This window comes from Equus przewalskii, chromosome 17 (genome assembly GCF_037783145.1).
Source record: "Equus przewalskii isolate Varuska chromosome 17, EquPr2, whole genome shotgun sequence".
Classification (NCBI taxonomy): Eukaryota; Metazoa; Chordata; class Mammalia; order Perissodactyla; family Equidae; genus Equus; species Equus przewalskii.
Window position 1 is genome coordinate 55,925,651 of NC_091847.1, and position 26,548 is coordinate 55,952,198.

A 26,548-nucleotide genomic window follows, 5' to 3' on the forward strand; every position below is an offset into this window, starting at 1 on the left:
ACTTCATGAGGGAAGGAGAGTAACCATTTTGTTTAATACTATATCAATTGAATATAGTACAGTGCCCAACACATAGTAAACAGTCGAAAACATTTGTTGCTTAGATAAATGGATGAATTAATTAGTTAAGCTTGACGAGTACACCATTTAGTAGGTAATATTATTTCTACTTTACAGTTGAGGAAACTGAAGTTGGAAATATGAAGTAACTTGTCCAAGCTCATAGAATTCAGTGGCAATACTGTTTAACACAATCTGACATTACTTTGCGTTATGTATTTATATGTAAGATTTCCACAACAGAACAAAAGCTCTCTGAGGGCAGGGATCATGTCCTTCCTGTTCCCCATGGTATGTCTAGCTCCTTGCACAGAGCCTGGCACATAGTTGGCGCATGATAAATAATATTTATCTGTTTGATTTCATAGCAACACAGGTCTTAGCAGCCTGGCCTTGAACGTTTAAGGAGCTCTGCTCTTGGACCACTTTCTGGTTTATTCCTTTCATTTCATTTCAATGCCATTGCTAAATCCAGGCCTTGTTTCTGGATTTCTGCTAGTTTTCTGCTGGCCTTTCCTCTAAGGCTTATGAAGAAGCCTTGGAAGTCAGTACAGATTTCCCACTTTGCTTGCACCTTAGAATTTCTCCTAGTTCCACGGCTGAGCAAGCCACCATTTCAGCCCTCCAACCCCCAGAGGTGCTTTCGGAGTACAGTAAATCAGCATTCGAAGCTGGTTCTGGTTTTGGCTCTGTTACTTGTTTCTCTATTACCTTTGGCTATTCCATGGGTCTCAATTTCCACATCTCAACAGATGAGGCTGGAATTGGATTACCTCAAAGATTCCTTCCAGCTCCAAGTCTATATAGTTTTAACTCTCTCCTACAGTGGTCTTCTATTAAGCTTATGACCAAAATGGCAAGTTTTGGGGAATAATCTTTGGGCTGTGGGGGTGGGGTAAGGCCATCGTTGGGAAAGTCTGTGCACCAGACGGGGCTCTTCTGACGGTGGGAAGGACGACGGCATCCCTGACGCCTGGGATTGGAGGCCTGCGCGGGGTCAGGCTCCCCCGGGCCGCTGGGGGGCGCTGCAGGCCGCTCCCCGGAAGCCGGCACGCTGCGGCCGGACAGCAGCGGGCGCCACACTCTTCCGTCTTCCGGAAGCGGAGCGCCGGACCCGCAACGGCTGAGCGTGCGACAGCTGCAGTGGCGGGCACGGCGGAAGCGAGGAGGACGGAAGGAGACCCGGGCCCGGCTCCCGCGCCGGGGTGGAGCGCCATGGACGAGGCAGGCAGCTGCGCGAGCGGCGGAGGCTTCCGCCCGGGCGTGGACAGCCTGGACGAGCCGCCCAACAGCCGCATCTTCCTGGTGATCAGCAAATACACGCCGGAGTCGGTGCTGAGGGAACGCTTCTCGCCCTTCGGGGAGATCCAGGACATCTGGGTGGTGCGGGACAAACACACGAAGGAGTCCAAGGGCATCGCCTTTGTCAAGTTCGCTCGCAGCTCGCAGGCCTGCAGGGCCATGGAGGAGATGCACGGCCAGTGCCTCAGCCCTAACGACACCAAACCCATCAAGGTGCGGGTGCCGGTCGGGGTGCCCGCGGGGGCGGTGTCGGGGAGGGATGGGTCCCCTTCACCCGAAGCTGTGTCAGGGTGGGGTAGGGGTAGTACGTCCGCTCCCGGGAGCGGGCTGGCAGCACCTGGCATTCCTAGGGGAGGATGGCATGGAGAGAGGCTTCCTCAGGGCCCCAGCCCGCGAGGCTGCGCCGGGGTGCGGGGTTTGCGGGATGCGGGCGCTACATCCGCCCCCGGGTCGGACCGGGCAGCTGCGGCGACTCGGGCTGCAGAGCTGCAGTGGCTGGGCCTCCCCGCTCCCGCTGTCACGAATCCGGACCTCGGGATTCCACGGCCTGGCTCTGGCCCTGGCCTGCGTGGAGGACTTCTCTGGCCCTCCTCTCTCACACCCCCGGATTACGATGTATCAAAACAGATGACTCGGCTTTCCTCAGGCAGGTCTGGGGCTTTAGCAACTTGATAAAAGTACATTAAGCTCTGGCCCTCTGGTGTTGGGCATTTTCCCAGTCCCAGACAGAAGTATGCGTGTATATAGTATTTAGCTGCGGTGATTAAAACTGCTCCTATTGTATATTGTACTTCTGTGGTTTTTAAAATAAGGCCTCTTTGTGAAGGTATTAATAGCATGTTTTGTTACTGCCACTTTTCTTTGAAAGCAGACCAAAGTAAACTGCTTTAAGAAGAGCCAAATCATTGTCATGGTAATGTAGTTATGTTGTTATTAAATGCTTCTTTGTGTACTCTTAGTTCAACCTGGCGGTGTTTTTAAGTTTCTGCACTTACTTGTCTGTAAAAGTAAGGTAACTGACACATGGCAGGAAGGGTGATTTCGAGGTGATTTGATTTACTCTATGCTTTGAGTACAGTGCCTGGCACAGGTAAGCCCTCAGCATATCATTGTTTGTCAATAGCAGTCAAGATGTCATTCCTTACTTGCTGTGGACTCAGTTCAGAACCCATTCCTGAGAATCTGGCAGTTGCACAAATTGTAGTCTTCACTGTCCTGTAGAAAAGTTGCTGTATATGTAATTCTGTTGGAGCTTTCCACAAAATTCTCTCTTCCCTCAACTTTTTTTTCATTTTTTCCCGTTTACTACAGAAAACTGAGAAGAACATTATTAATGTGGACTGGTGTAAGTGCAAGAGTCAGATATTTCAGTCTCTGGAGGTCTTCCCTGTACCTCCATTCACAAAAGAGAAGGAGCCTGGGAATATACCAACACAGAAGGCAGTAGACACTCCCGCTGCTCCCACCTCCCCAGCCCTCTGAAATGGGTCCGAACAGATCATCAATCAAATTACTTAGAAGGCCACAGCATATACTAGATCAGGGGTTGGCAAACTTTTTCTGTAAAGGGCCAGATAGTAAATATTTTAGGCTTTGTGAGCCACATAGGGTCTCTGTCACATATTTTTGGGGTTTTTTTTCTTTTTTGCTCTTTTTTCTCTTTTTGAGGAAGATTAACCCTGAGCTAATATCTGCCACCAATCCTCCTCTTTTTGCTGAGGAAGACTGGCCCTAAGCTAACATCTGTGCCCATCTTCCTCCACTTTATATGTGGGACGCCTGCCACAGGATGGCCTGTCAAGTGGTGAGTAGGTCAGCACCCAGGATCTGAACCGGTGAACCACTGGTGTGGTCACCGAAGTGGAATGTGTGAACTTAACCACTGCGCCACCGGGCTAGCCCCCATATTTTTTGTTTTTAATAGCCCTTTAAAAATGTAAAAACAATTCTTAAATCATAGGCTCTAGAAAAGCAGGAAACTATAGTTTGCTGACTCTTGACCAGATTGATAATTATCTCTTTGCAGTTACGATCTTAGCAGAGACAGTTTTTATACTTCGAGTTTAATATAACCACAGAGATCTTGTAGGCAACCCAAAAATATGCCCTAAATTTAAAACTTATAGGCCCCCCCTTTCCCTGATTAAATTCCTACAAGAGAAATAAAAGTCCCGACACTGAAAGGTACCCTCTCTTGTAGCCACAGAGAAATTAAATTATTCCTTATTAAAGTTTAAATTCTCTTTTTCACCTTTTTCTCCACTCAGCTTCAGCCAGAGGTTGTTGCACTACAGTGCCTAGTTAGACAGTCTAAGTTCATTCTTCATCAGCTTCAGTTTGGGCTGTCTTCCACTGGAATATGTTTTTTTTCAGTATTTCTAAGTTAATTCAGTTTCAGTTTTTCTCATATACTTTGCTTTTGCAAAGTTCCAAGGGATCCTTAAAATGAATAAGAAAATTATAGCACCAGGCCTACAGCCAGAAAAGATTTTTCAAGTAGGAGTCATTCTGACCAGCTACATTATCTGGAGGTAAGGAGTAAACGTGGAAACCAGAAGAGAAAAATCTTGGTTTTTAGTTTTGTAAGACTGCCTCTTATTTAGAGCCCGTAGTCTGTGAGCATAAAATCTCAGGAGAAATCACCTATTAGGTGGTTAATTATTATACATCTGTTCTACTTAGATACTGTCTCCTTTATCAGAAGTTTGAAATGTTCCGTTTTCTAAAATTTAGAAATTTGTGATCTGATGGCACCTGCAATCTCAAATCTTACTTGAGACTCTTTTTTCCCCTGGTGTCTTCCCATATACTTAAAGGCTCCATATTTGTACTTCCCTATTGACCATTCATTACTGATACATCCACTAGACTAACTTTATTCTTTTTTTTTTTTTTTTGAGGAACATTAACCCTGAGCTAACATCCACTGCCAATCCTCCTCTTTTTGCTGAGGAAGATTGGCCCTGAGCTAACATGCAGGCCCATCTTCTTCTACTTTATATGTGGGACGCCTGCCACAGCATGACTTGATAAGTGGTGCTTAGGTCTACACCCGGGATCTGAAGTGGCAAACCCCAGGCCACCGAAGCAGAGTGTGCAAACTTAACCACTACGCCATTGGGCTGGCCCCTGGACTAACTTTGTAGTGGACCATTTCTGTGTTACTCAATACGCTATTACTAATAGCTCATATAGTGCTTGGCAAAGAATGTAGGTTTATTGAAGGAATAACCAGAAATAGACTCTATCGAGGGATATGTCACCAGCTGTATCTTATAAGCAAGGTCCTACACCTTGGGGAAGAATCTTTGGGCTGTGGGGGTGGGGTTTTCCAAGCTGTTTTCCAAGCAAACGTAACGACCTTTTTTTTCAATATTTCTAAAATCCCATGGCTTTAGAAGTTCTGCGTCTTTTGGTTGCTGCCTCCTACTCTGGAATTCCATAGATCCAGATTTTCTCATTCTTGAATGGTATACAGCCCCCCTTTAAAAAAGAAGAAGAGAGGCTGGCCCCGTGGCCAAGTGGTTAAGTTCACATGCTCTGCTTCAGCAGCCCAAGGTTTCACTGCTTTGGATCCTGGGTACAGACCTAGCACTGCTCATCAGGCCATGCTGAGGTGGCATCCCACATAGCAGAACTGCAAGGACCAACAACTAGAATATACAACTATCTACTGGGGGGCTTTGGGGAGAAGAAAAACAAAGAAAATATTGGCAACAGATGGTTAGCACAAGTGCCAGTCTTTAAAAATAAATAAAGAGGGACCGGCCCAGTGGCACAGCGGTTAAGTGTGCACCTTCCGCTTTGGCAGCCTAGGGTTCACCGGTTTGGATCCCGGGTGCGGACATGGCACCGCTTGGCAAGCCATGCTGTGGCAGGCATCCCACGTATAAAAGTAGAGGAAGATGGGCACAGATGTTAGCTCAGGGCCAGTCTTCCTCAGCAGAAAGAGGAGGATTGGCAGCAGATGTTAGCTCAGGGCTAATCTTCCCCCAAAAATACATATATATATAAAGTCAGCCAGAAGGGAAAAAATCAGATACACACTGCTAGAGAGAGTGGCAGGGACCTGAGATCCAGATGATGCACAGTACCTACAGAGGACATAACAGCTTTCACTCATCATATAAAAAGAAAGAAAGAAAGAAGAAGAAGGAAAAAACCCTCAAGGACCCTGTGTGATGATTTATATTAATTTTATTACATTTCTTCAAGTTATAAAAAAATAAAACTATCCATTAAAATTCTTGTGCTTAGAATTCTGTAAACAAATCCATAATCCTAGTTAGAGATTTAAACATTCTTCTGGAATAATATATAACCAAAACAATTTTGCAAATTAAATAAAAAGAATATTACAAATTAAATTCCAAGTAATAATCTAATGTCACAGATGATGTTTCAATGAAAATTGCTAATAGTAGGAAAATAGAGCCTCAAGTCATCCTTTGTGTTCTCTTGCTCACATAAATCCTGTGACTGCTCACTGAGATCATCCAGAATACGGTTACGTTACCTTTTTGAAAAGATTGATATTAGAAAGAAAACAATGAAAAATATGACCGTCTAGACTTAAACCTAACTGTATCATTAATTACTTTAAACATATATGGACTAAACACTCCAATTAAAAGATGGAGAGTGTCAGGATTTTAAAAAACCAAAAGACCAAACTAAACACTCTTTACAAGAGACATGCTTTAAGCATAAAGAGACAAAGTAGTCGAAAGTAAATGGATAGGAAAAACTCGTGTGGTATCAGAAAAAATGATCTTAAACATGAGGAGTATTAATAGAGATAGGGTAATTTCATAAGAATAAAAATATCAGTCAAAAAATATGTAACAGGCTGGCCCCATGGCCTAGTGGTTGGCTTTGGTGCACTCCACTTTGGTGGCCTGGGTCCACAGGTTCAGATCTCGGGCACAGGCCTAGACCACTCATCAGCCATGCTGTGGCAGTGACCCACATATAAAATAGAGGAAGATTGGCACAGATGTTAGCTCAGGGCTAATCTTCCTCAGCAAAAAAAAAAAAAAAAGGTACATAACAATGTTTATGCAGCCGATAATAGAGCTTAAAATACATGAAGTGTTATTTGTAGAACTCAAAGGAAAAAGATAAATTCACAATCAGATTGTTACACTCCTCTCTTAGTATCTGATAGAACAAGTAGACAAAATCAGTAAAGATATGTAACGTTGTAATAACACTACTAATCAGCTATATAATTGACATTTATTGAATATTCTACCCAACAACTGCAGAGTACACATTCTTTTTCGGTGCACTGGCTGTTGCTCTTGGTAAACAAAAATGCAAAAGTAAAAATACATTTGGAAAAAACTCACCACAGAGGTTGGTATACCCTCATATAAAAAGTCACTGCAATAAAGGTTGCTTAAAAAAACTTTTTGATGGGACCCTATTGTATTGCATTTAACCTAATACGAATCTCATTCTAATAAGGAAGTAAATACTTAAGGAATAGGAAAACAGTTGACTTTTTCACATTATTTTTGGGGTTTTGCTTGTTTCTTAGGTTTTCATTGCTCAGTCCAGATCATCTGGAAGTCACCGAGATGTTGAAGATGAAGAACTTACAAGAATATTTGTTATGATACCAAAGTCCTACACGGAAGAAGATCTGCGGGAAAAATTTAAGGTACTTACATTTTCCAATCAACTAGCATCTGTGATAACTTATAATCCTAAGTCATTTGTATAGTTACTAAATCTTGTGTTCTTTGAGTTAGATCATTAGATTGGTGGTGGAGAATTAAATAACTATTTTTAAGTCATCTATTTCTAGTTTTTAAATATTAAACCTAGAATAAATTAACTTTTTAAAGAATATGTAAAAACTGGAAAATATTAATGATGGTTCCCCCCCCCCCCATATAATGAAAATACAGATTCAGAAAAATGACGTATAAAGCTCAGAGTTTTGAGTAATGTCACATACCTAGTGGTGATGGAGCCAATATTTAAACCCAGGCTGTCTGAATGCAGAGCCTGCTTTTGGTCCTTAAAATTTCAAAGCACCTTTTTACCACTCCTCTCTATTGCCTCTCATGTAGAGATGAATCAGGCAAGCCTGAGGGTGTGGACTGTGTTATCCAGCATTTGTTACAAGCCTGTGGCATGTTGATGTTGTGCTTATTCACAGAAAGGCTTATCCTTCATAGGATTTTTGTCCTCATATTAGGCCTCTGAAGGAGTTCTATTTAAGGAAAAAACTAACTGCAGCTCTGAACTATAGTAAGCTTATAGTCAATGAAATTTGGAGACAATTTTAAATCTCTTTTTAGCCATTGACTTTTATATGTAGTGATATACTTTCACAAAATTTTTAAAAAGCAATTTTTAAATTGTTTTGAGTTGTAATTTTTCATCCTTTTCCTACTAATCTTCCCAGTAGTATGAATCAGATAAGCAGCAAACAGGAAAGAAAAGAAACAAATAGTAAAAAGTAATTTTCAAGCTCCCTCTGTCCTACCTCAATTGAGAGTTGAATTAAATACTTGAAGAATAACAAATACCAAAAATATATATTCCTTACTTTCTCCAATAATAAGAAAAAGTTTTTACCTTCTGTATTTATAAATTTTTCTTTTTCTGAATGAACAAATAGGACATTTTTATCTAAATACATAGTAATTAAGTTGCTAATTGGTTACATGAGAATTTTATAACATAAATTATAAATACTGAGAATTTACATCCCATAATTCTTCCAACATTAAAAGCAAATATTTATCACGTATTTCTCACAGAGTATTAACTTTGTGAGTGAACCAGTGTGTTTTAGAGATATACTTTGAGAGGCTCTCCTTCAAAAGAATGCACATTCACTTCTGCTCCTTTTAGGAGACAGACAAATAATTATAGCTAACATTTACTGAGTGTTTAGTATGTCTCAGACCCTCTGTGAGCACTTAAGGTATATTAGTTCGTTTAACCCTTAAAACAACCCCATGAGGTAGGTACAACTAGTAGCCCCATTTCACAGATAAGGAGACAGGCACACAGGATAACTAAACTGCCCAGTTAATAAGTGGCTGAGCCAAGATTTGAATCTAGAAGGTTCAATTCCAGAGCCTCTGCTCTTAACCACTACTTAGCAAAATGTTGAGCTTTCCAGACCATGCACAAATTCTTACTGTCTCTCCATGACTTTGACAAATTATTTGATTTCTTTAAGGCCCAGCTTCTTTTCTGTGAAATACACAGTGTAATATATATATATATATATATATATATATATATATATATATATATATATATATATCCTTGAAGGATTGTTGTAACAAAAAGATAATATATGTAAAGCAAATGCTCAGTAGATAAAAATGATCATTATTTTAGTTACATTATTATTTGGTTATATCATTATTATGGTTGTTTTTGTAGTGCCTCGTTAGTTTGTGACATTTTGATTCCATTATTAAAAATGGCTGTGAAGTCTGTTTCTAATTTCTTTTTTGCGAGCAAGAAGCACAAATAAACAAATTTTAGGTTAGTTCTGAAATAGTCTGTTCAATTATTAATTTTGACTCCTCTAAGATCATTTCTTTTAACTCTCATAGGTGTATGGAGATATCGAGTATTGCAGCATTATTAAGAATAAAGTCACTGGAGAAAGTAAAGGTTTGGGCTATGTTCGATACTTAAAACCATCACAAGCTGCCCAAGCAATAGAAAATTGTGATCGAAGTAAGGATGTGTTCATTTAACTTTGTTAAAGACTTTTTAAAAAATTCTAATTATTCTAAATAACTGAATCTAATCTTGGTTTTCGGTAATAACCATACGTGCTAATTTACTCTTAGCAATGAGAGTTTAAATATATATAGTCCGAGGATGAAAATTATTTTGGGGCCGTGATTGAGGTTTCATTGAGGCATTATCTTGAAGAGAAATATGAGCAACTGCATTAACTTCGTAAATGAAAATGCTGTGGCCATATTTTGGTTATTATTTCTATAGGTTTTTGGGTTTTTTAAAGTAATTTAGAGTTTTACATATTAAAAAGTTGACATACCTTTTCACGGTTTTTTTTTTTCTTTTAAATATTCTTTATATTAAAAAAACTCAAATTTTCTGTAATATTTGTTCATATTTGACCTAAACCCTAAATAAAATTGAGTACACTAATAAACATAGCATTTATAAGGTTCACTAACATAGGTAAGTAAATAGACGTTGGGTTAATTTCAACTAGAGTAACATTAATTGTTACTGGTATACATAATGAAGAATAGGAATTTTAAAGAAGCCAGGGAAAATATTCTTTGTTGTCATGCTTCTATTTATATTGACCGTTAGAGATGAGATGGGAATAATTAAGTTAGTGGGTTTCAGGATATTATAAAAATCTATATACTAGAAAGAATTATGGTTAATCAGTAGAATTCTTAGATATCTCTAAGGTACACACCCAAATTTACTCTCAGATCCTTCTCAATTTCTCAGTCAGTATTAATTGGGTAGCTGTGGTGTACTTATCAATATGTTAAGTAAAGGGATACAAATGGAACTTATAGCAGCCCCAGCATTTAAGGAATTTATAGCTATATTGGGTAGCCAAGATCTAATAGGCAAAAAATAGCCAGAAAATAATAGAGGATTTTTTTAAAGGCTCTTTGAAAGCAAGGAGTATGTCTTACTTGTCTGTTTTTGTCACCCAAGTACCTAGTAGAGTAATAGGTCCTCAAAAAGATTTCTTGAGCTCTCTGTCAAAGATAGTGCAGTTTATAGTAGACTCAGTAAAAATTTTCCAAATGAGAAAATTTTCAAAAGAGTGTGGTATAGTCTATCAATGGTGAAAAACAAGTGCTCCAAATGAGCATGGGAACGCATCTGGAGGTAGGCTTTGCATGTGGTGTAGAGTAGGCAGGACAGAAGGTGACAGCAGTGTTAGCAGAGACACAGAGCTACGAATAACCATGTCTTTGCTTAATACTGTGAAGGCAACAGTCTGAGGAAAGCATAATATTCCTGTTGAGAAATTACGAGACAAAGTTGACTAGGTACATTGGAACCATATATGGGAGCTTATGAAGAGTTCCAGCTTAGTCTATGTTAGGATTCCCTCGTAGATTGTTTTAAAAGGAGAAAAGAAATAAAAACTGTTTCAGGACCAACTGTCTGTTGGTCTAACCACAGTATCAAGGATGCATTTCCAGAGAATGAATTCAAAGTGGCTACTTGTATTCTTTTGGGAGCCACTGAATAATACGATGAAAGCTATGAAACGTCTCCCTTGAAATATGCCCCTATGCGCATATGCCTAAACATTTTGTTTAAAGTTTTAGAGGGTTTGTGGAGCCTTCTTACCTTTTGAAGCTCTTCCTTGGGCCCCTAATTAAAACCTTTGATCCAGAGGAAAAGAGACCAGTTGAAGGGTTTTTGTAATTAATTGAAGAGGATCTAACTTAAAAACAGAGGCAGGGAAGTTTGAGTGAAAGATAAAGTCTTCTAAGTGTATTTCACAGGAAGCATCTTGATGGCAGGTTGAATGTGAAGAAGGCTTATAGGATTCTGGGGTTGAGGAGACAGGGAGAATGAATGATGATGTCATCTGTGGCAGGGGGAGATTTGAAACAATAGCATAGAAGAGCTGATCTTTCATGTCTACGTTGACCCATAATTTGGGATTCTTGCTGTTTCTCATTTACTCTTTGCTGTCTTCCAAAAAGCAGAGAAGGAGGTTTGGTGGAGAGGGCCATTGTGTAGACTTTTTTTTCTACAATTATATTTATAAAGCTAAGTAAAGCACTAGCAATCCAGTATATTTATAGGTATGTTAAATTTGCTATGAAACTTGAAATTCATGGATTCTCTTTTTCAGGTTTTAGGGCTATCTTGGCTGAACCTAAAAATAAAGCATCTGAATCCTCAGAACAAGATTATTATAGTAACATGAGGCAAGAGACTTTGGGACATGAACCTAGAGTAAATATGTTTCCATTTGGTAAGTGGGCTGCCTATACTTAATAGTAGAAGTAGTATATGCAATCTGATTTTTTTTTAAATATTCTTGTATCAGCAGTCTGTAAATCTCATTTCGTGAATAAAAGTCATAATGTAGTGGGGTTTATTTTTAAGAAGTTGGTCATGACTCCTCATGTCCTTAATATTTAACACTTATTTTGTTTAACTTATTTCCAATGATAGTTTTCTATGCTTAGTTATGCATTATCTAGTTATTAGACCACATCACTGCCACTTTTTTGGGTGAGCTGCTGCCTCTATGCAGCTGACCAAAAAGTATGAAAGAGAAGGACAGATGTCCCCTCAGGATGAGTACTAGAATTTTATCCCTAAACTACTATTGCTTTAAAATTAAGGCTAGAAAGGAGAGGAATGACAAAAGTAGAAACTAGAAAAAGGGGAAAGTGAATGATGAAAGTAAGGCCTGGGAAAGTTATTTGGCATAAACTTTCTTTTAGGTGAAACACTAGGCAGATTTTGCAGTTTTGCATACTAAACGTATTCCTGTGAAGGTAGATTACACATTTCTGCTTATATTTCTGTGGTGGAGGTAGGGGAGTGGGGAGAGTTGTTTGTTTTCTCATCACTGGTCACTTCTGCTAGTGCTGATGACCGAGAGCATCCTACAAAGTACAGTGCCTTTGCTCAGTGCAGTGGACTTAATGACAGTTCATTTTATTATCCAGGACCTAAAATTGTTAAGTGAATTCTTGAATGTATAGAAATTTAAAGATTTACTTTTTTTTATATTGTTGAAGAACAACAATCTGATTTTTCAAGTTTTGACAAGAATGACAACAGAGGCCAGGAAGCCATCTCCAAACGCCTGTCAGTGGTGTCAAGAGTTCCTTTCACTGAAGAGCAGCTTTTCAGCATTTTTGATATAGTACCAGGATTGGAATATTGTGAGGTTCAGCGAGATCCTTATTCTAATTATGGTAAAATAATCTTTATATTATTTTTAAATATACTGTAGTTTGTTAAAATGCTTTTCTCTAGTGGCACTTTTTACATCAGATACCGTTTGTGTGATGGTTTTGTTTCCTTTTCTCTACTTTAAACTTTCAAATACAGTGATACCTTAATAAATAAACCCCAAGGAATATGTCTCTTCTATAGTCATTTATTTTTTAGAAATATTTTAATTCCCACAAAATGGAGCATTCTCTGTTTCCAGTTGTACAACAAAAATACCTCAGAATAGAGTCTTTCTCTGTACTCTTGATTAATGCTAGGCAAAGTTATAAAACCCTTAAAGTTTCCTCCTCAGCCCTAATCTCTTTTTCTTGAACTTTATCCCTCGAAATGACACTCCTTCCCTTCATGTCAAGCATCTAATTGCTCCACTTCTCTCTCTACTTAGTCCCACTCTTAATAGAAGCAAGACTCTAATATCAGCCATTTGAACTTGTTAACTAGTTAATTGATTAAACTTATTATCTAGTGTTAGCTTAATCCATCTTTGTATTCTTTTTTTTTTTTAAAGATTGGCACCTGGGCTAACAACTGTTGCCAATCTTTTTTGTTTTTTCTGCTTTATTTCCCCAAACCCCCCCGTACACAGTTGTATATCTTAGTTGCAGGTCCTTCTAGTTGTGGGATATGGGACGCCGCCTCAATGTGGCCTGATGAGCGGTGCCATGTCCACGCCCAGGATCCGAACCCTCGGCCGCCACAGCAGAGCGCGTGAACTTAACCACTCAGCCACGGAGCCGGCCCCTGTCTTTGTATTTTTTTTAAGCCTTTTGATTTTTTTAAGGTGTTTTTTTAAAATGGAGTCATTGTAGCATAATGAAAAAGGTTGACATTCCTTCCATTTTGCAGTAGACTTAGGTGCAAACCCCAGCAGTGGCACGTATCTCTGAGATGTTGGCAAATTGCTTATCTTCTCTAAGCCTCTCTTTCCTCGTCTGTAAACTGAGATACTTAATGCTGTCTATGCCAGGGTTAGATAAGAATTAGAAACAATATATGTAAAATACCTGATGTAAGTCTTGGCACATAATAGGCTCTCAATAAATCTGAGTTGGTTGGTTTGTTGTAAAGAATTGGAGGTGAGGGGTGGTATAGAGAAATCATACTTGGCATTTCTTCCAAGATATACTTGACTTAGTCCTTTTAGGGTGTCAAGGATGTTGAGGGAAAGTAGAGAAGTGAGTCAGGTAATATGGGCTGACAGGCCTGGAGTGCCCCCACCCTTCACACAGATCCCCCACATATTTAATATTACCCTGCTCAGTGCTGCTCTTTTAAGCAAGACTGCCCGTGTGAACCTACTTTGGACCATCTCCAACCTTAACCAATCTTACACTATCATTCTTTGGTCTCACGCAAAGGCACACATTTTGTATTTTCTGGCACATTTGTTATATTTATATATAATTCTATTTGTTTTGTGTTTTCTTTCCCTTTTATCTGGTATGTTGAAATTTATTTGTTCCTTTACCTTCTGTATTGTTTCTCTGGTTGGATTTGTTTGATAAATATGTGTGTCATTGGAACATGTTTTTATTAATGGAAGTATCACCGTATAGTTAGAATCCTATTGAATCATATATGCAAAAATTATATGAATTTTATATGTTTGTTTACTTTCTGACTTTTTTTTAATTACATTAAAATGTTGGAATGTGTGGGTTTAGAGAGGAACGTTAAACTATAACAGTGTTTTCCCCAAAGTGGGTTATATTATAAATATATACATAATATATAATTATGATTGTGTTGTATTGTCTTTTGGTTGTGTTACAAGCTCCTGGGCTCTCCATATAAGGACTCCAGTATAAAATTATCCCCCACTTCAGCCCCACCCACCTGATTTGAAATCTATCCCCTTAGCTGGAAGCTCTGCAAAGGAATGTGAAATATGACTTCTGATCTGAGACCCTCTGTTTGCAACCTTTTGTCTTTTTTTCATGCATATGACTTTTCCTCTCTCTACCACTGCAGCTAGCCAAGATGACTATGTATTCTTTTCATATATCACTTCTCATTTCATTTCCTACTCAGTATGATAGGGAAAATTTTAGAATTTCAAAGTAGATTTCAAAGAATCAAAATTTAAGAAAAACTACTTGGTTTTTAGGTATCTCTTCATATGAGAAAAGCCAGTTTCCTAAAATTAAATTCATTGGACAGAACTTATGATTCCGTTTTCCTTAAAATATAGTGTTCGTGTTTTCACCATAATATGGTTTATACTTTGCTTGTAGGAGCACAGCTGTTGCACACATGTAAAAAAACTTTGTTTCCTAACATGTTTGATTCTGTATTTACTAGTTGTGTGATATTAGGGTATTTCTATATTGTTTCATTTTTGTGGCAACACAGGCTTTAGGTATTCAGTCTGCTTTCTTTTTAATTCCTGTATATTCTCTCCTTTGTTTTAGGTCATGGAGTGGTTCAGTATTTTAATGTAGCATCAGCTATTTATGCAAAATACAAGTTACATGGATTTCAGTACCCCCCTGGAAATCGGATAGGTGTTTCCTTCATTGATGATGGGAGTAACGCAACAGAGTAAGTACCGTTCCAGGAGGGGCCACAGCCGACCTTTGGATGTACGTGATATGACTTAAAGAATGAAAATAGAAAAAAATTGACCTCTCACGTGAGGAAGTCACACAAACAGGTGACTTCTTAAGAGATTGAATGTTTCTAGTTTTCTGTAAATTATTAGTTCTTATCTCCAGTCTCCTTAGAAAAATGGCAACGCAGATGGTAGCTGCACAGCTTGCGTCAATGGTGTGGAATAACCCAAGTCAGCAGCAATTTCTGGTAAGTAGGTAAGAATTCAACCCTCACAATACGTCAATAGCATATAAAATAAATGTGGCCTTTGTTTGTTTCCTATGTAAGCAAATTTTCAGAGCTATAGTAAAACACCACATAGATGCAATGATACGCATCTCTTTAGTTCTTGCCTTAAACATCTCTAAAGTGCAGCTTTTCCTTTTCTCATTTTGTGCCTGACTCTTCAACAGCAATTTGGAGGAAGTTCTGGATCACAGTTGCCTCAAATCCAGACAGATGTTGTACTTCCATCATGCAAAAAAAAAGCCCCTCCTGAAACTCCTGTGAAAGAAAGACTTTTTATCGTGTTTAATCCTCATCCTTTACCTTTAGATGTATTGGAGGATATATTCTGGTAAGATTTCTATTCCACAAAGTTATGTTTTATAATATAATTTATTTAAGCCAGTCATTTAAGCACTCACAATCTTGGAACTTCGTATATCCCCTAGCTATCAGCTATCAGAGATGATTTGTACTGTGGTTTAATAAAGTCCTTATTCATATCACCTTTTAAAATATATTATCATTTCCTTGTCTTCTTTATTATTTACACATCCTAAGTCTCTACACGGAACTTCCTGTTATTTTGTTCGAAAGACGTAAGTCCTGTAGTATGGTGTTGAAAAGTTGCATGCATAGAATGGACAAATCATTTGTTTCTTGATAGAATATAGATCTATATAGACCTGTCCTCTAGAATTATTTTCACATATCTTTTCCTTTGTAATTTTAATTCACCTGAACAGTGATTACTAAGCATCTTCTATTTTGCTAGCACTCTGTTGGATCCTTAAGGATTATATACAGTTGTGTGTTGCAAAACAACATTTCAGTCAGTGATGGACCGTATACATGATGATGGTCCCATAAGATTAGTCCATATAGCCTAGATGTGTAAGCTATACCATCTACATTTGTGTAAGTAAACACTTACAGTCTTCCCACAGCAGCAAAATCATCTAACGACACATTTCTCAGAACATGTCCTGTTGTTAAGCGATGCATGACAGTAATTACAACAATTACTACTTGATTGTAGGGAAGAGTATATAAGTGTAAAAGGAGAAGGTTCTTGTTTATTTCTTTGTTTTTAATATAACTCCTTTAACCTTAACTTTTTCTTTTTGATCTTTTTCCTATTTGCCTTACAACAATGTTAGTGAACTAAAAAGATAGATAGGAAGCTTGTTAAAGAGCTGCACAAAATATCAGGGATGTGGTTCAAGTATTTTGACTTTTATTTAACTAATTCATTTAGTTTCTTTCTTGAATCTCTCCTCTGTGCCGGGCAGTCATTTTGCTAAGGGCAAGAGACATTGTGTAAACAAGACGTAATGGTCCTTGTCCTCTTAGAGCTAATCTCATGCAGCAGACAGACAAGTAAATAGGAGTTACAGCCTAGCAAGACTGATGTTGTGAAAGGAATGTTCAAGCTATGAAATACATAGGGGGGGCACCTCCCGTAGAAACTCTGAGAAGACTGCTTGAGAAAAGCAAGGTATAGTGAAGGCCTGAAGGATAAGAGTCATTTAGCCTGGGAAGAAAGCTGGGAGTTTGGGTGGTTATTCCTGCCAGCGAGAATGTGAGAGGAGGTGGTTAGAATATGGAATTTGAGGAACCATGAGGGGAGCTGAAGCTGGCGAGGACAGGGACCCTGTCAAGAAAGGCCGGCAAGCCCTGTGTTAGGGAATTTCTCCTTACCCTGGAGGCCTGAGGAGCTGCCGAAGGGATTTTAGGAAGGAAGATCATATTTGTATTTCAGGAAGATCACTCAGAAGACAGGGTAGAGGATAGATTGGAGAGGGACGAGCCCAGAGGGCAGGGAAGCTAGTGAAGAAGGTATTAGAGGAATCAAGGAAGAAAGAGTGATGGTCTGAATGAGGAGAGACCTGAGTGAGGATGAAGAGAAACTGACTGAGGAGATGTTTAAGAAGGAAGATTGACACAAACTGGAGATTGGATGTAAGGAGAGGGGTGAAAAAGGAGTCCAAAATGGACCCCAATTTTTAGACCTGAGCAGCTGTGTTTATCAATTTCAGCTGGTTTTTTTACTTTGTTTCAGTCGTTTTGGTAACCTGATCGAAGTTTACCTTGTGTCAGGAAAAAATGTGGGGTATGCCAAGTATGCAGATAGAATAAGCGCTAATGATGCCATTACTACTTTACATGGAAAGATCCTGAATGGAGTCAGACTTAAAGTTATGCTGGCGGATTCCCCAAGAGAAGAATCTAACAAACGGCAAAGAACTTACTGAGTCTTGAGGTAAGCCCTTTTTAATCTGACCTTTAAAACGCACTGGCTAACTAGTATAGCAAGAGGAATGTACATAGAGTGTCTATTTAGGATTTAGAAGGTGTTGATTATAAGCACTGCGGCTTAAAACTTCGCGGATAAAACCACAGCTCAGGGGTTAATTTTACAATATATTTTTTAAACTTGTACTTCTTAAACCTAAAAAAATGTTTTTGATGTTTCCTGGAAGAATGTTTTTGCCCTTCTATAAAATAAAATCAGCTTTCAATTTAGAAAATTAAATAGTATTTTGTTTGTTTGTGAATAGAATGTGTTAGATATTAAGAGTTGAACTTTCTACTATATGCTTACATAAACTTTAAAATTAAAATACTTCTGAGGATTTTTAACTTGAAGAATTAATGTCTTGAGTTATAAATTGAGGTAATTTATAGCAGTCTTTATAAAGAATATTTTGACATTTCGTTAATGAAATACCTAAAAAGCAATATTAAATAATACATCTTTTTGGACCTTTGGAACCTAAATGTTAGTGTTTTTCTGGACTTAATTTGTGAGTTTGTGCACTCAGACTACACATTCAGAAAATATTGTCAGGTGCATATATTTATTAAGAAAATAACCCTGGCAATTTACCAGAAACTCTTGTCTATAATAAATAATGATACATATAACCATATGAATTCCTTTTTCTTTTAGTTTTCAGAAATTAAATTTAAATTTCTTTTTCTATGGCAGTCAATTCCTATCTCCATGGTTTGGGGAAACATTCTTTAAAGTTATCAATGTTCAGCTGTCACTTTTTTATTCTGGAAATGGATTCTGAGTTTTAGGGGAGGTTGAGAGTCCCCTAGTGCCACACACACCAGCTTCCCAAGTCCACTGCTGGTCAAATGCTAGCAGTTGGCAAGCACTTTTTAGATTCAGTTTGAAGTTACTAATTGTAAAGCAATTTTCTTTTCACTTTAGGTTTTCTTTCTGACCAATTATGAGAACTAGCAGTATCAGAATGAGTTGTCTCAAGGTTTACTCCTGATGACCCTTTCTCTAATAGAGCCAGTCAGTGGTTACTTTCTCCTTCCTAGAAGGCAGTTGGCAATAGGAAGTGGCCAGTGGGCCCATTATGAATAATCCTAATTTAGAAATGTTTTCAAATATTTTATTTAATTACAGAATCCACTCTCATTACTCTATATAAGATAGAAATATTAAATTTGCCAGTGAAAAAGAATTAGCAAGTCTTTCTTATAACAAAGCAGTTTTTAGTGTTTATAAATAAAATGTTAAGAACTGAATTCTGTTTAGACAAGCTATCTTCTAAACAGCGTGCAAAAATGTGTTTATTCATGTCTGTGAATGTTTCAATATATAGGTAACAATTCTTACCTTTATTCAAAGAATCTTTGTTCTTGAAAAAGGACAATAATACTAACTTCTTAGTAGGGGGAAAATATATAAATTACTCCTGTGGTTGAGCCTCTCCTGATGATTATTTATATAGTAGAGAGAATATTAGACTTAAAATCAGAAGATCCGGGTTGGAATTCCAGCTCTGACACTTCACTGACTATGATTGGGCAGCTCTCTTCACCTTTCAAAGGCCAAGTTTTTTCATAGACTTATTGAGAGAAAATGAGCCAGCAAAGTTTCTTATAATGTAAAATTAAAAAATGCATTGTAAGTATAAGCTAAAACTCTTGCATTGGTGACTTCAGTGAAAGCTTTGAGATATCATTTCATCCAAATGATCAGAAACTGAAAGTTTAATGATATAACACTACCTCATGGCCAGCTCGTGCTGTGAGAATGAAGCTTTATAATATCGTTTTCCCCCATAAAAGTTGTACATTCATCCAATTCCCTACATTAGCAAAGCGCATATTCTTCAGCATGACTAGTCATAAAACATAAATGTGTTGTTTTTCCTTTATTGAACTGTTATACATATTCAGAACAAAGATAAAGTAGGGTCAGATTAGTTAAAAATGGTGAGACGTAATTAGCTACGTTGGTAGTTGCAGCACGGCTTCTTAATTTATTTTTGCTGTGGATGTTCCATTTACCGTGGATTCCTTAATGAGGTTCTCTTCCTTTGTTGGTACATTGAAGAAATATATTATCTGATTTTAAGATTCAATAAAATAGTATGAAAGGCTTTCCTAAATTTTACGTGATTGCAGCAGTTGAGTTTTTTTAGGGGCACTTTTTTATTTGTTTCTTTAATTTCAAGAGGACACAAACACTGCTCCTGAAGGCTAGTTCCTTTTGTCTCTGAGTAATACACCTAGGATTAAGTGAGCCCTGCTTGGGAAATAGGCAAAGAAACTGGTCTAAGAATATAACTTTGAAAGTAGTTGAGTTCTATTTTGATGTGGGTCTGATATGCAAAATATGTTTCTCTTTCTATTTGAGGAAAATAGAGATTTAGTATTTCAGAGCATCCTGATTTTGTATTAATTTACAGCATTTTCCCTCCAGAAATTCAGTACCTGCTTGCATCATCCTTCTGAGTAAGTTTGGTTTTGCTTATTTGGGGGCATCTGTGATTAAGGAAACAGATAACACTGGTTATATTGAAATAAAGGAAGAGTTCCTAACATTTTAGGAATACTATATACAACAGCTATTTCCTTTCAGGTGATGATTTTCATACTTGTGTTGTGTTCTTTCTACAGAACAAAGACTAAATAATGACATAATCCTCAGCTGACTGACTGAAAATGTGACTGGACGCACTCCCTGTGGACAGTTGACAGCTTTTTTTTTCATATACCTGATAGTCTGTGTACATTGTTTTGTCTGGGGAGCAGGAATTGTTGACTTGTATTTTTGAATCCACACATTAATGCTAAAACTAATATGGTAGTTGTTTCTTAGAGCAACATGTTGTTATGTGTAGCAGAAATAAAGTTTTCTTTGCTTAACTAAATCATGCCTTATTTATGTGAAAGATGAGAATGAAAAAATTTAATAGACAGTGTTTAGAATTTGACCACATGACATATTTTCATTGATTTTGAGATGCACATTTTTTCATATTTTTATGCTTCTAAAATCTGAAACAACTTAACATCAATTGTGTGCCATAATGTAATTGACAACCTTTTTTTCTTTCTTAGTAGAACATAAAATAAAGGTGCTTCCTCAATCAGTTGCATCTTAGATTCAATAAAATATGGTAATTGCCACTCAATCTACACATGCAGATTGGCTGCTTACACTGGCTCAAAGGCAAGAGCCGAAAGACATATCATTGGAAATATTCTTTTACTGTATTTTTACAGTTATACCAAAATTTGTTGCTAATTTTGTAAATATCTTTTAAAATTATAGAGCAGTGATGATAAAGAAAAAAATTGTTTTAAGTTATCGTTGATAATAAAGCTTAAATAAATGTCAGTGGCTTTAGGGAGTAGACGTTTTCCCTTTATAAATATAAAAATATGTCATGTAAGCAGTTTTCAAAACAGACTATGATAGAAAGAATAGTCCTTTCAAAAAAGATTAAAAGTTAGGAACCTACTCTGCTTATATTTTGAAAATCCAAGAAAAAAATTTTATCTGCTCTTGAGGTGAATGATATGTATCAAAAAAGGTATATCTAAGTCAGGAACTTGGCACCTTAAAAAAAGACATTATAAATGCAGTTTTTAAAACATCGTTTAATTACTTCCTCATTATGCCTCTCATATCCTGAGTTAAACTGAAAGTAGTGAAGCATTAAATTCACTAAGCATAATAGAGTATTTCATACTTAGACATCTCTCCAGTGAAAAGTTAAAATCCTTTTTTTGAATCAGTAATTTTAGTAAAGTTAGATAAGAAAATTTCTAGTCTTATCTTCCAAGCAAGATTTACTGAATGAGAATTGAACCAAGTATCTTTCTGTGAGCCAAAGGGCATATTTTAAAAAGTAAGTAAATGCTGTCTTTAGAAATGAAAAACCTAAATGAGGAGAGTTAAAGATTAATTACCAACAGATACGTTTATTCATCCCAGACTCATTTACTGCACACATAGTTCCATTTTCACGGATTGGAATTAAATTGTGCCTATAGGTTATCTGGCTCTATCACTCAAGTAATGCTTAAATTCCCCCAAAAATATTCCTTCCAGGTAGTTAAATAATGTATAGGCAGCTCCCTACCTCCTGAGTCCATTGCATCTTTGGTTAATCCTCATAATTGGCGTAAAATCTGATTCCCTACAATTTTCTCCTATTCCTCTTAAGTATTTCACTGGGCCATATGAAGAAGTTGAATCTTTCACATGGTGGGTATCCTGCTACCCTCCTGCACTCCAGATTTTTTATTCAGATTAAATAATCCCAATTTGTCCATTCTGTATTTAAGGTCAGGCAGCCAGTTCCAGCAAACAGTTGTGGTTTCAGTGAAGTGCCTCATCCTTTCTTGAGTCCTTCATATAAATTCTAAAAAGACTCGTATAACAGCTCTCTGCCTACAAAACACTTCTTTGCTTCTGTAGTGCAACCTTCTGCTATGTTTTCTTTCCCAGTCGCAGGTCTCAGTGAACAATGGTTACTTTGGCTTTGTTGTGCCTTTAATCGTAATCCTCTCAATTATTAAGCCTTATGCCTACTTTCCTGACTCTTGCAGTTGATTCCTAAAACTTTAAAAGGCAGAATGTCACATTTTTCTAAAATTGAGAAAATTCTAGAACCTAAGAAAAAGCATTTAGTAATCTAGCACTTAATGTCTTTGCCTAAATGTTTACTTCTCAAATGCTCTTTGGGTATGAAAACATGATATGTTGATATTAGATGCTGTGCATATGTCAGTTACTAAAATCGCTAACATAATTGGGTTTTTATTAGGTATGTATGTCTTCTAAAAAAATTGCTAAACAGTACAGGTCAATAAATTTCTCTCTCAAACATGTGGTTCAAATAATAAATAACATTTAAAATAAAGCCTGATCAAAACTTTCTTGTAAATTCATTGTCAGTTCTTTTATGGTAGATTACAGATGCTGAAGGCAGCTATCACATTTGCTGCTTCTAGAGCATCATGTCTCAAACTATGTTCCTTGAAATACTAATGTCTTAAGAGAAGTCAATAAATATTCTTTAGGAAAGAAATTTTCATGGTCAAATATATTTAGGAAATGTTATTAGTTCCACAGGTTTTTTGACCATGAAACTTCTCAGAGCCTTAAATATGCTAATGAGCATCATCCCTATATCTCCAAAAGAGAACCATAGTTTGTGCTGTGATATGTATTTTTAGAGGCACACTACTGACAGGGCACTGGTAGCCCAAGGAATATATTTTGGGGAAGATTCCTCTAGCACATATACAATATTTTATTCATATGGTATGGTGTACTTTTATTTTCAAGTTTATTTTTAAAATTTTTTTATCCCACACTAGATAAAAAATTAATGCAAAATACTAAGGAAATTATTACTCTAAAATTTCAGCTTTCTCTGAATTTTATTCTCTTTTAATTCAGAACCTACTCAATATTAATGAACCGATGGAAAATAGCAATAAGAGATTATACCACTAGGTGGTGATAAACTTTGCCGCTCACAAACAGTGAAGGGCAGCTTTCCAACATTATTTAAGGCTCTGAACCTGAAATGATAGGATTTGAATAGTTTAAAGCAGTGGTTCTTAAGCTTCGGTGTCCACAAGAATCACCTCAGGTGTTGGTTTAAGATACAGGTATACTGACTCTGCAGGTTTGGGTGGGTTTTTCAACAAGCTCCCTAAGTGATTCTGATAGGGTTGTCAATGGCGTTGACTTTGCAGTATACTAACCTGAAGAGATGCCGTATCTTGGACACTTGGATGTCTTGTAAAAGTAAGACATCAAGAAGTTTCCAAGTCTTTTTACATTGGGCGTTTTTTAGAATTAAGCACCTACTTTCCCTAATTTAATATCAGTAAATACGAACTGCAATAAGAAATTGGAAAACACAAGCAGTGTCACAAATGAAAAATGTCAGGCCAGCTTTTTCATCTTAGCAAATATTTTTGTATGTTTAGAAAGGATGGTAATTATTTGCTTTATGCCATTCAAAGCTTCTACCTAATTTTATTTTTTATTTACATTTATTTTGAAGTGAATTATGTTAATAAATTATCAAAGATTTTAGCTCTAAAGAAATATATAGGTAAGTGTCATTCTTTTTAAATGACAAAGGAGTATAAAAGTGATGTAATTATCATCAGTGCCTAAAAAACTGAAATAAAATAATCAAAAGGGTGCAGAAATACATGTATATGTATGAGAGCATTCTTGCAGTCCTAAAGTGAATCCTATTTTAAAATGAATACTTTTTTGGTGCACCCAAAAATCTATTGATTTCTAGGTGCAGTTTAGTTTTCAATAACTTCTTAACAAATACGTAAAACAAAATCAGTGAGGGCAAGAACAAATGAAATATTTATGTAGCCTTTTCACCTGGAGGTATAGCCACATGCAAGTTTTATTTCTTCTTTATGTGGATGGTAAGCTCTATTAAAAATCATAGCAGTTATTTTTACATATGATTTCAGTAAAGAAAGAAAACATAAGGGTCATCCTTATTAGATAAGTTCCATTTTAATATCTGAATTCTAATAAGTGGATTGCATTATTTCCTTTTCTAGAAACAGTAACTCAAGAACACATGGATCCTGGGAACTGAAGGTATGGTATTGCTAGGGGATCAGATAGAAATATTTAGTTAAAATATGAAGTTACGGTTCATTCTTTACAATGACCATGCTTTAACTTTATTTAAGTAGAAAAGACATCCTCAGGAGAATGTGCAGATCCCACTATACTTTGAGAAAGTTACCAGGCTCTGTGAAAATCCATTTGAGTGGTTATCACAGGAAAAGGGAGTCCTGTGACTGTCAGTGAATTGCAGCCAATATGTGGACATCAGGGTCCATTGAGCTATCTAAGCTGCAAGATGGCCATGGCTGCAATGACTGCCACACCCTAGAGACTGCCTTTCTGACCACACTGCTGCAGAAGTGCTGGAAGGAAGACCTCAAGAGACTGTTTTAGGAAAATTATTTGCATTTGAGATAGAAAAATCAAGAAGAGTATGAAAAGGCAAGTACTGTTTTCCACAGAAATTGGGAAAAATATTGAGCACAGTAGAATAACTAAAGTGCTGACTCACAGATACTCCTGTGAATCTACACTCTGTTTTCCTGCCTCTATCCCCATTTCTGATTTTGTAGGTAAATGTTGTTGCTACTAACTGATTTTCTTGCTCATATGTTATTACCATTTTTACAGCACTGGTAATACATAGGTCACAACATTCATTAGCACAGAGTTCTTAGAGGGTTTTGCATGTTTGTTCTGTTATTTTTTGCTTGCTTTTTAAATGAGAATTAATGTCATCTACTTTAAAGTCATCTACTAATTTACTAGAAGATCTGATATTTAAAAATACATAATTTAATTTGTTTTTCCTTTCATCATCGATAGTCTGTCTGTTGTGTTGGATTTTAGCCCTAGAAGATAGTTTTTGCATTCTTATTTTATTGATCCATTGGCGCAAAAGACTTCTTTCCTCTTCCACATTACTACGTTAGTAACTGAAGAAATGTAAGTGCCGTTGTGACATTTGGGGGAAGGTAGAGAAGGAGATTGTAATTTGTGACTTGTAGGACTTACTGTAGGAAGAATCTATGCTAGTTGCTGACAGCTCTTGGACCGGCTGACCTGCCTTAGCAATGTCAAAATTGGATCAACAATGGTAAAAAAAAAAAAAAAAAAAAAAGCGTATGCTTGGAGAAGGAGCACCTATCTTTGCTTTGTCATCACAAACTTCGACCAGGGTTTGTCTACCTTTAGGTACCATCTTGGCTTAATCCCTTCACTAGAAACTCCTAACAGGGCTCATTTCCTACGACTTTTACTCTAAATCTGGGACTTGTAGGCACTATGATGTAGTCCCATCTTTTAGCCAGCCCAGTCTTTTTTCACTGTAGTCACTCAAAAGTATTTCACAAAAAAGAATGGAAGTAGATTTTCTCAGCATCATCCTGATAAGGGGTGGATTTTTTTTTAAATAGCTGACTCAAATTCCACATCAAAACAACTTGTCAGTAAAGCAAGATGACCCCTTAGTTTTCCATCTTCTAACACTCCTTATTAACCTATGTATCAGAAGGCTGTGTTAGTAATTTAAGACAACTATTGAGAGTCCCATCAGAAGAGGCTTCATTCTGCGTTTCTTAACTAGCGGCACTGAAGCTGCTCTATCTTGGAGCTTTTCATTGACCAAGAGAACTACAACTAGCAGTCACCTGGGCAGGGGAATCATAAAAGAGAGCCCACCTCTGACCATAGTAGTAATGCTGAATGACCAAGCAACGTAAGTGACCCAGAAAGATCTCTTAGCTTCTACCCACTAGCAGATTTAGAATACTTCCAGCAGGTTTTTTTTTTTTTTTAAAAAGAAACAGTGTTTTTCCAGCCTCTGTCTTAAAAACTTTGGTCTTATTGCAAGGAAATTTCTTACCCTCTTCTTCCCTAAGCCTAGACCTGACGGACCTTCTTGGGTTTGCTGGAGGAATGAAATGGCACTAACATTTCTGACCACCTGCTGGATATGACAGCACTTGAGTGGATTGTAAAAGAGCTGAAAGCAATCTTCAATCTGCCAGTTCTGCAATTTGCCTAGCTAAATCCTCACTGAGAAATGAGTAAATGGGCAAGAGACTGAACCAGCACTTCACAAAAGAAGGCCAAGAAAGGATCACAGTTTCTTTTTTTGGCAAAGGAGGGGAAAATTGGGTAAATTCTTTATCTTTTGTGAAGAAACATTAAAACATTCTCCTTTTTGACAGTATAAGTTTAAGAAGTTTTTAAATCTATTAAATGTTCAACCATATTAGTCATCAAGGTAATGCACATTAAAACTACAGTAAGATACCCTTACACTGATAAGAACAGCAAAAATTAAAATATTGACAATACCTAGTGTTGGTGAGAGCGTGGAGCAACAGGAACTCTCATAAACTGCTGTTGGGATTGTAAATTGACTGAACCACTTTGGAAATGTTTGACAGATACCTGCTAACATTGAAGCATACGTCTACCCTCAACTCAGTGATTATACTTCTAAGCATATATGCAACAGAGATAATAACATATGTATACAAAAAA

At 37.1% G+C, this 26,548-nt stretch overlaps 1 protein-coding gene across 11 annotated transcripts; it reads left to right on the forward strand.

Annotated features, from left to right (window-relative positions):
• The first annotated feature begins 1,103 nt into the window (after positions 1-1,103).
• On the forward strand, positions 1,104-26,231 carry RBM45 (RNA binding motif protein 45). Of its 11 annotated transcripts, none has more exons than XR_011528446.1 (12): positions 1,105-1,575; positions 6,905-7,027; positions 8,952-9,078; positions 11,216-11,338; positions 12,117-12,296; positions 14,748-14,877; positions 15,051-15,135; positions 15,342-15,505; positions 17,216-17,416; positions 19,872-19,917; positions 24,025-24,064; positions 25,918-26,231. XR_011528446.1 is itself a non-coding variant. In XM_008515500.2 (11 exons), exons 1-9 carry the CDS (start codon positions 1,276-1,278, stop codon positions 17,406-17,408), a joined length of 1,425 nt encoding a protein of 474 aa, XP_008513722.1. In that variant the 5' UTR covers positions 1,105-1,275; the 3' UTR covers positions 17,409-17,416; positions 19,886-19,917; positions 20,083-20,336. The 11 variants fall into 11 exon arrangements, 2 of the variants coding, with proteins under 2 accessions (XP_008513721.1, XP_008513722.1); XR_011528447.1 differs by having other exon boundaries at positions 25,923-26,231; XR_011528448.1 differs by having other exon boundaries at positions 19,886-19,917.
• Positions 26,232-26,548: the final 317 nt, after the last annotated feature.

Excerpts from the sequence above, each read along its gene's own strand:
- RBM45 (XM_008515499.2), top strand. The coding sequence starts at position 1,276 with ATGGACGAGGCAGGCAGCTGCGCGAGCGGCGGAGGCTTCCGCCCGGGC. Across the intron at positions 1,576-6,904 it reads ACGACACCAAACCCATCAAG|GTTTTCATTGCTCAGTCCAG; the intron begins GTGCGGGTGCCG and ends CTTGTTTCTTAG. Across the intron at positions 12,297-14,747 it reads AGATCCTTATTCTAATTATG|GTCATGGAGTGGTTCAGTAT; the intron begins GTAAAATAATCT and ends CCTTTGTTTTAG.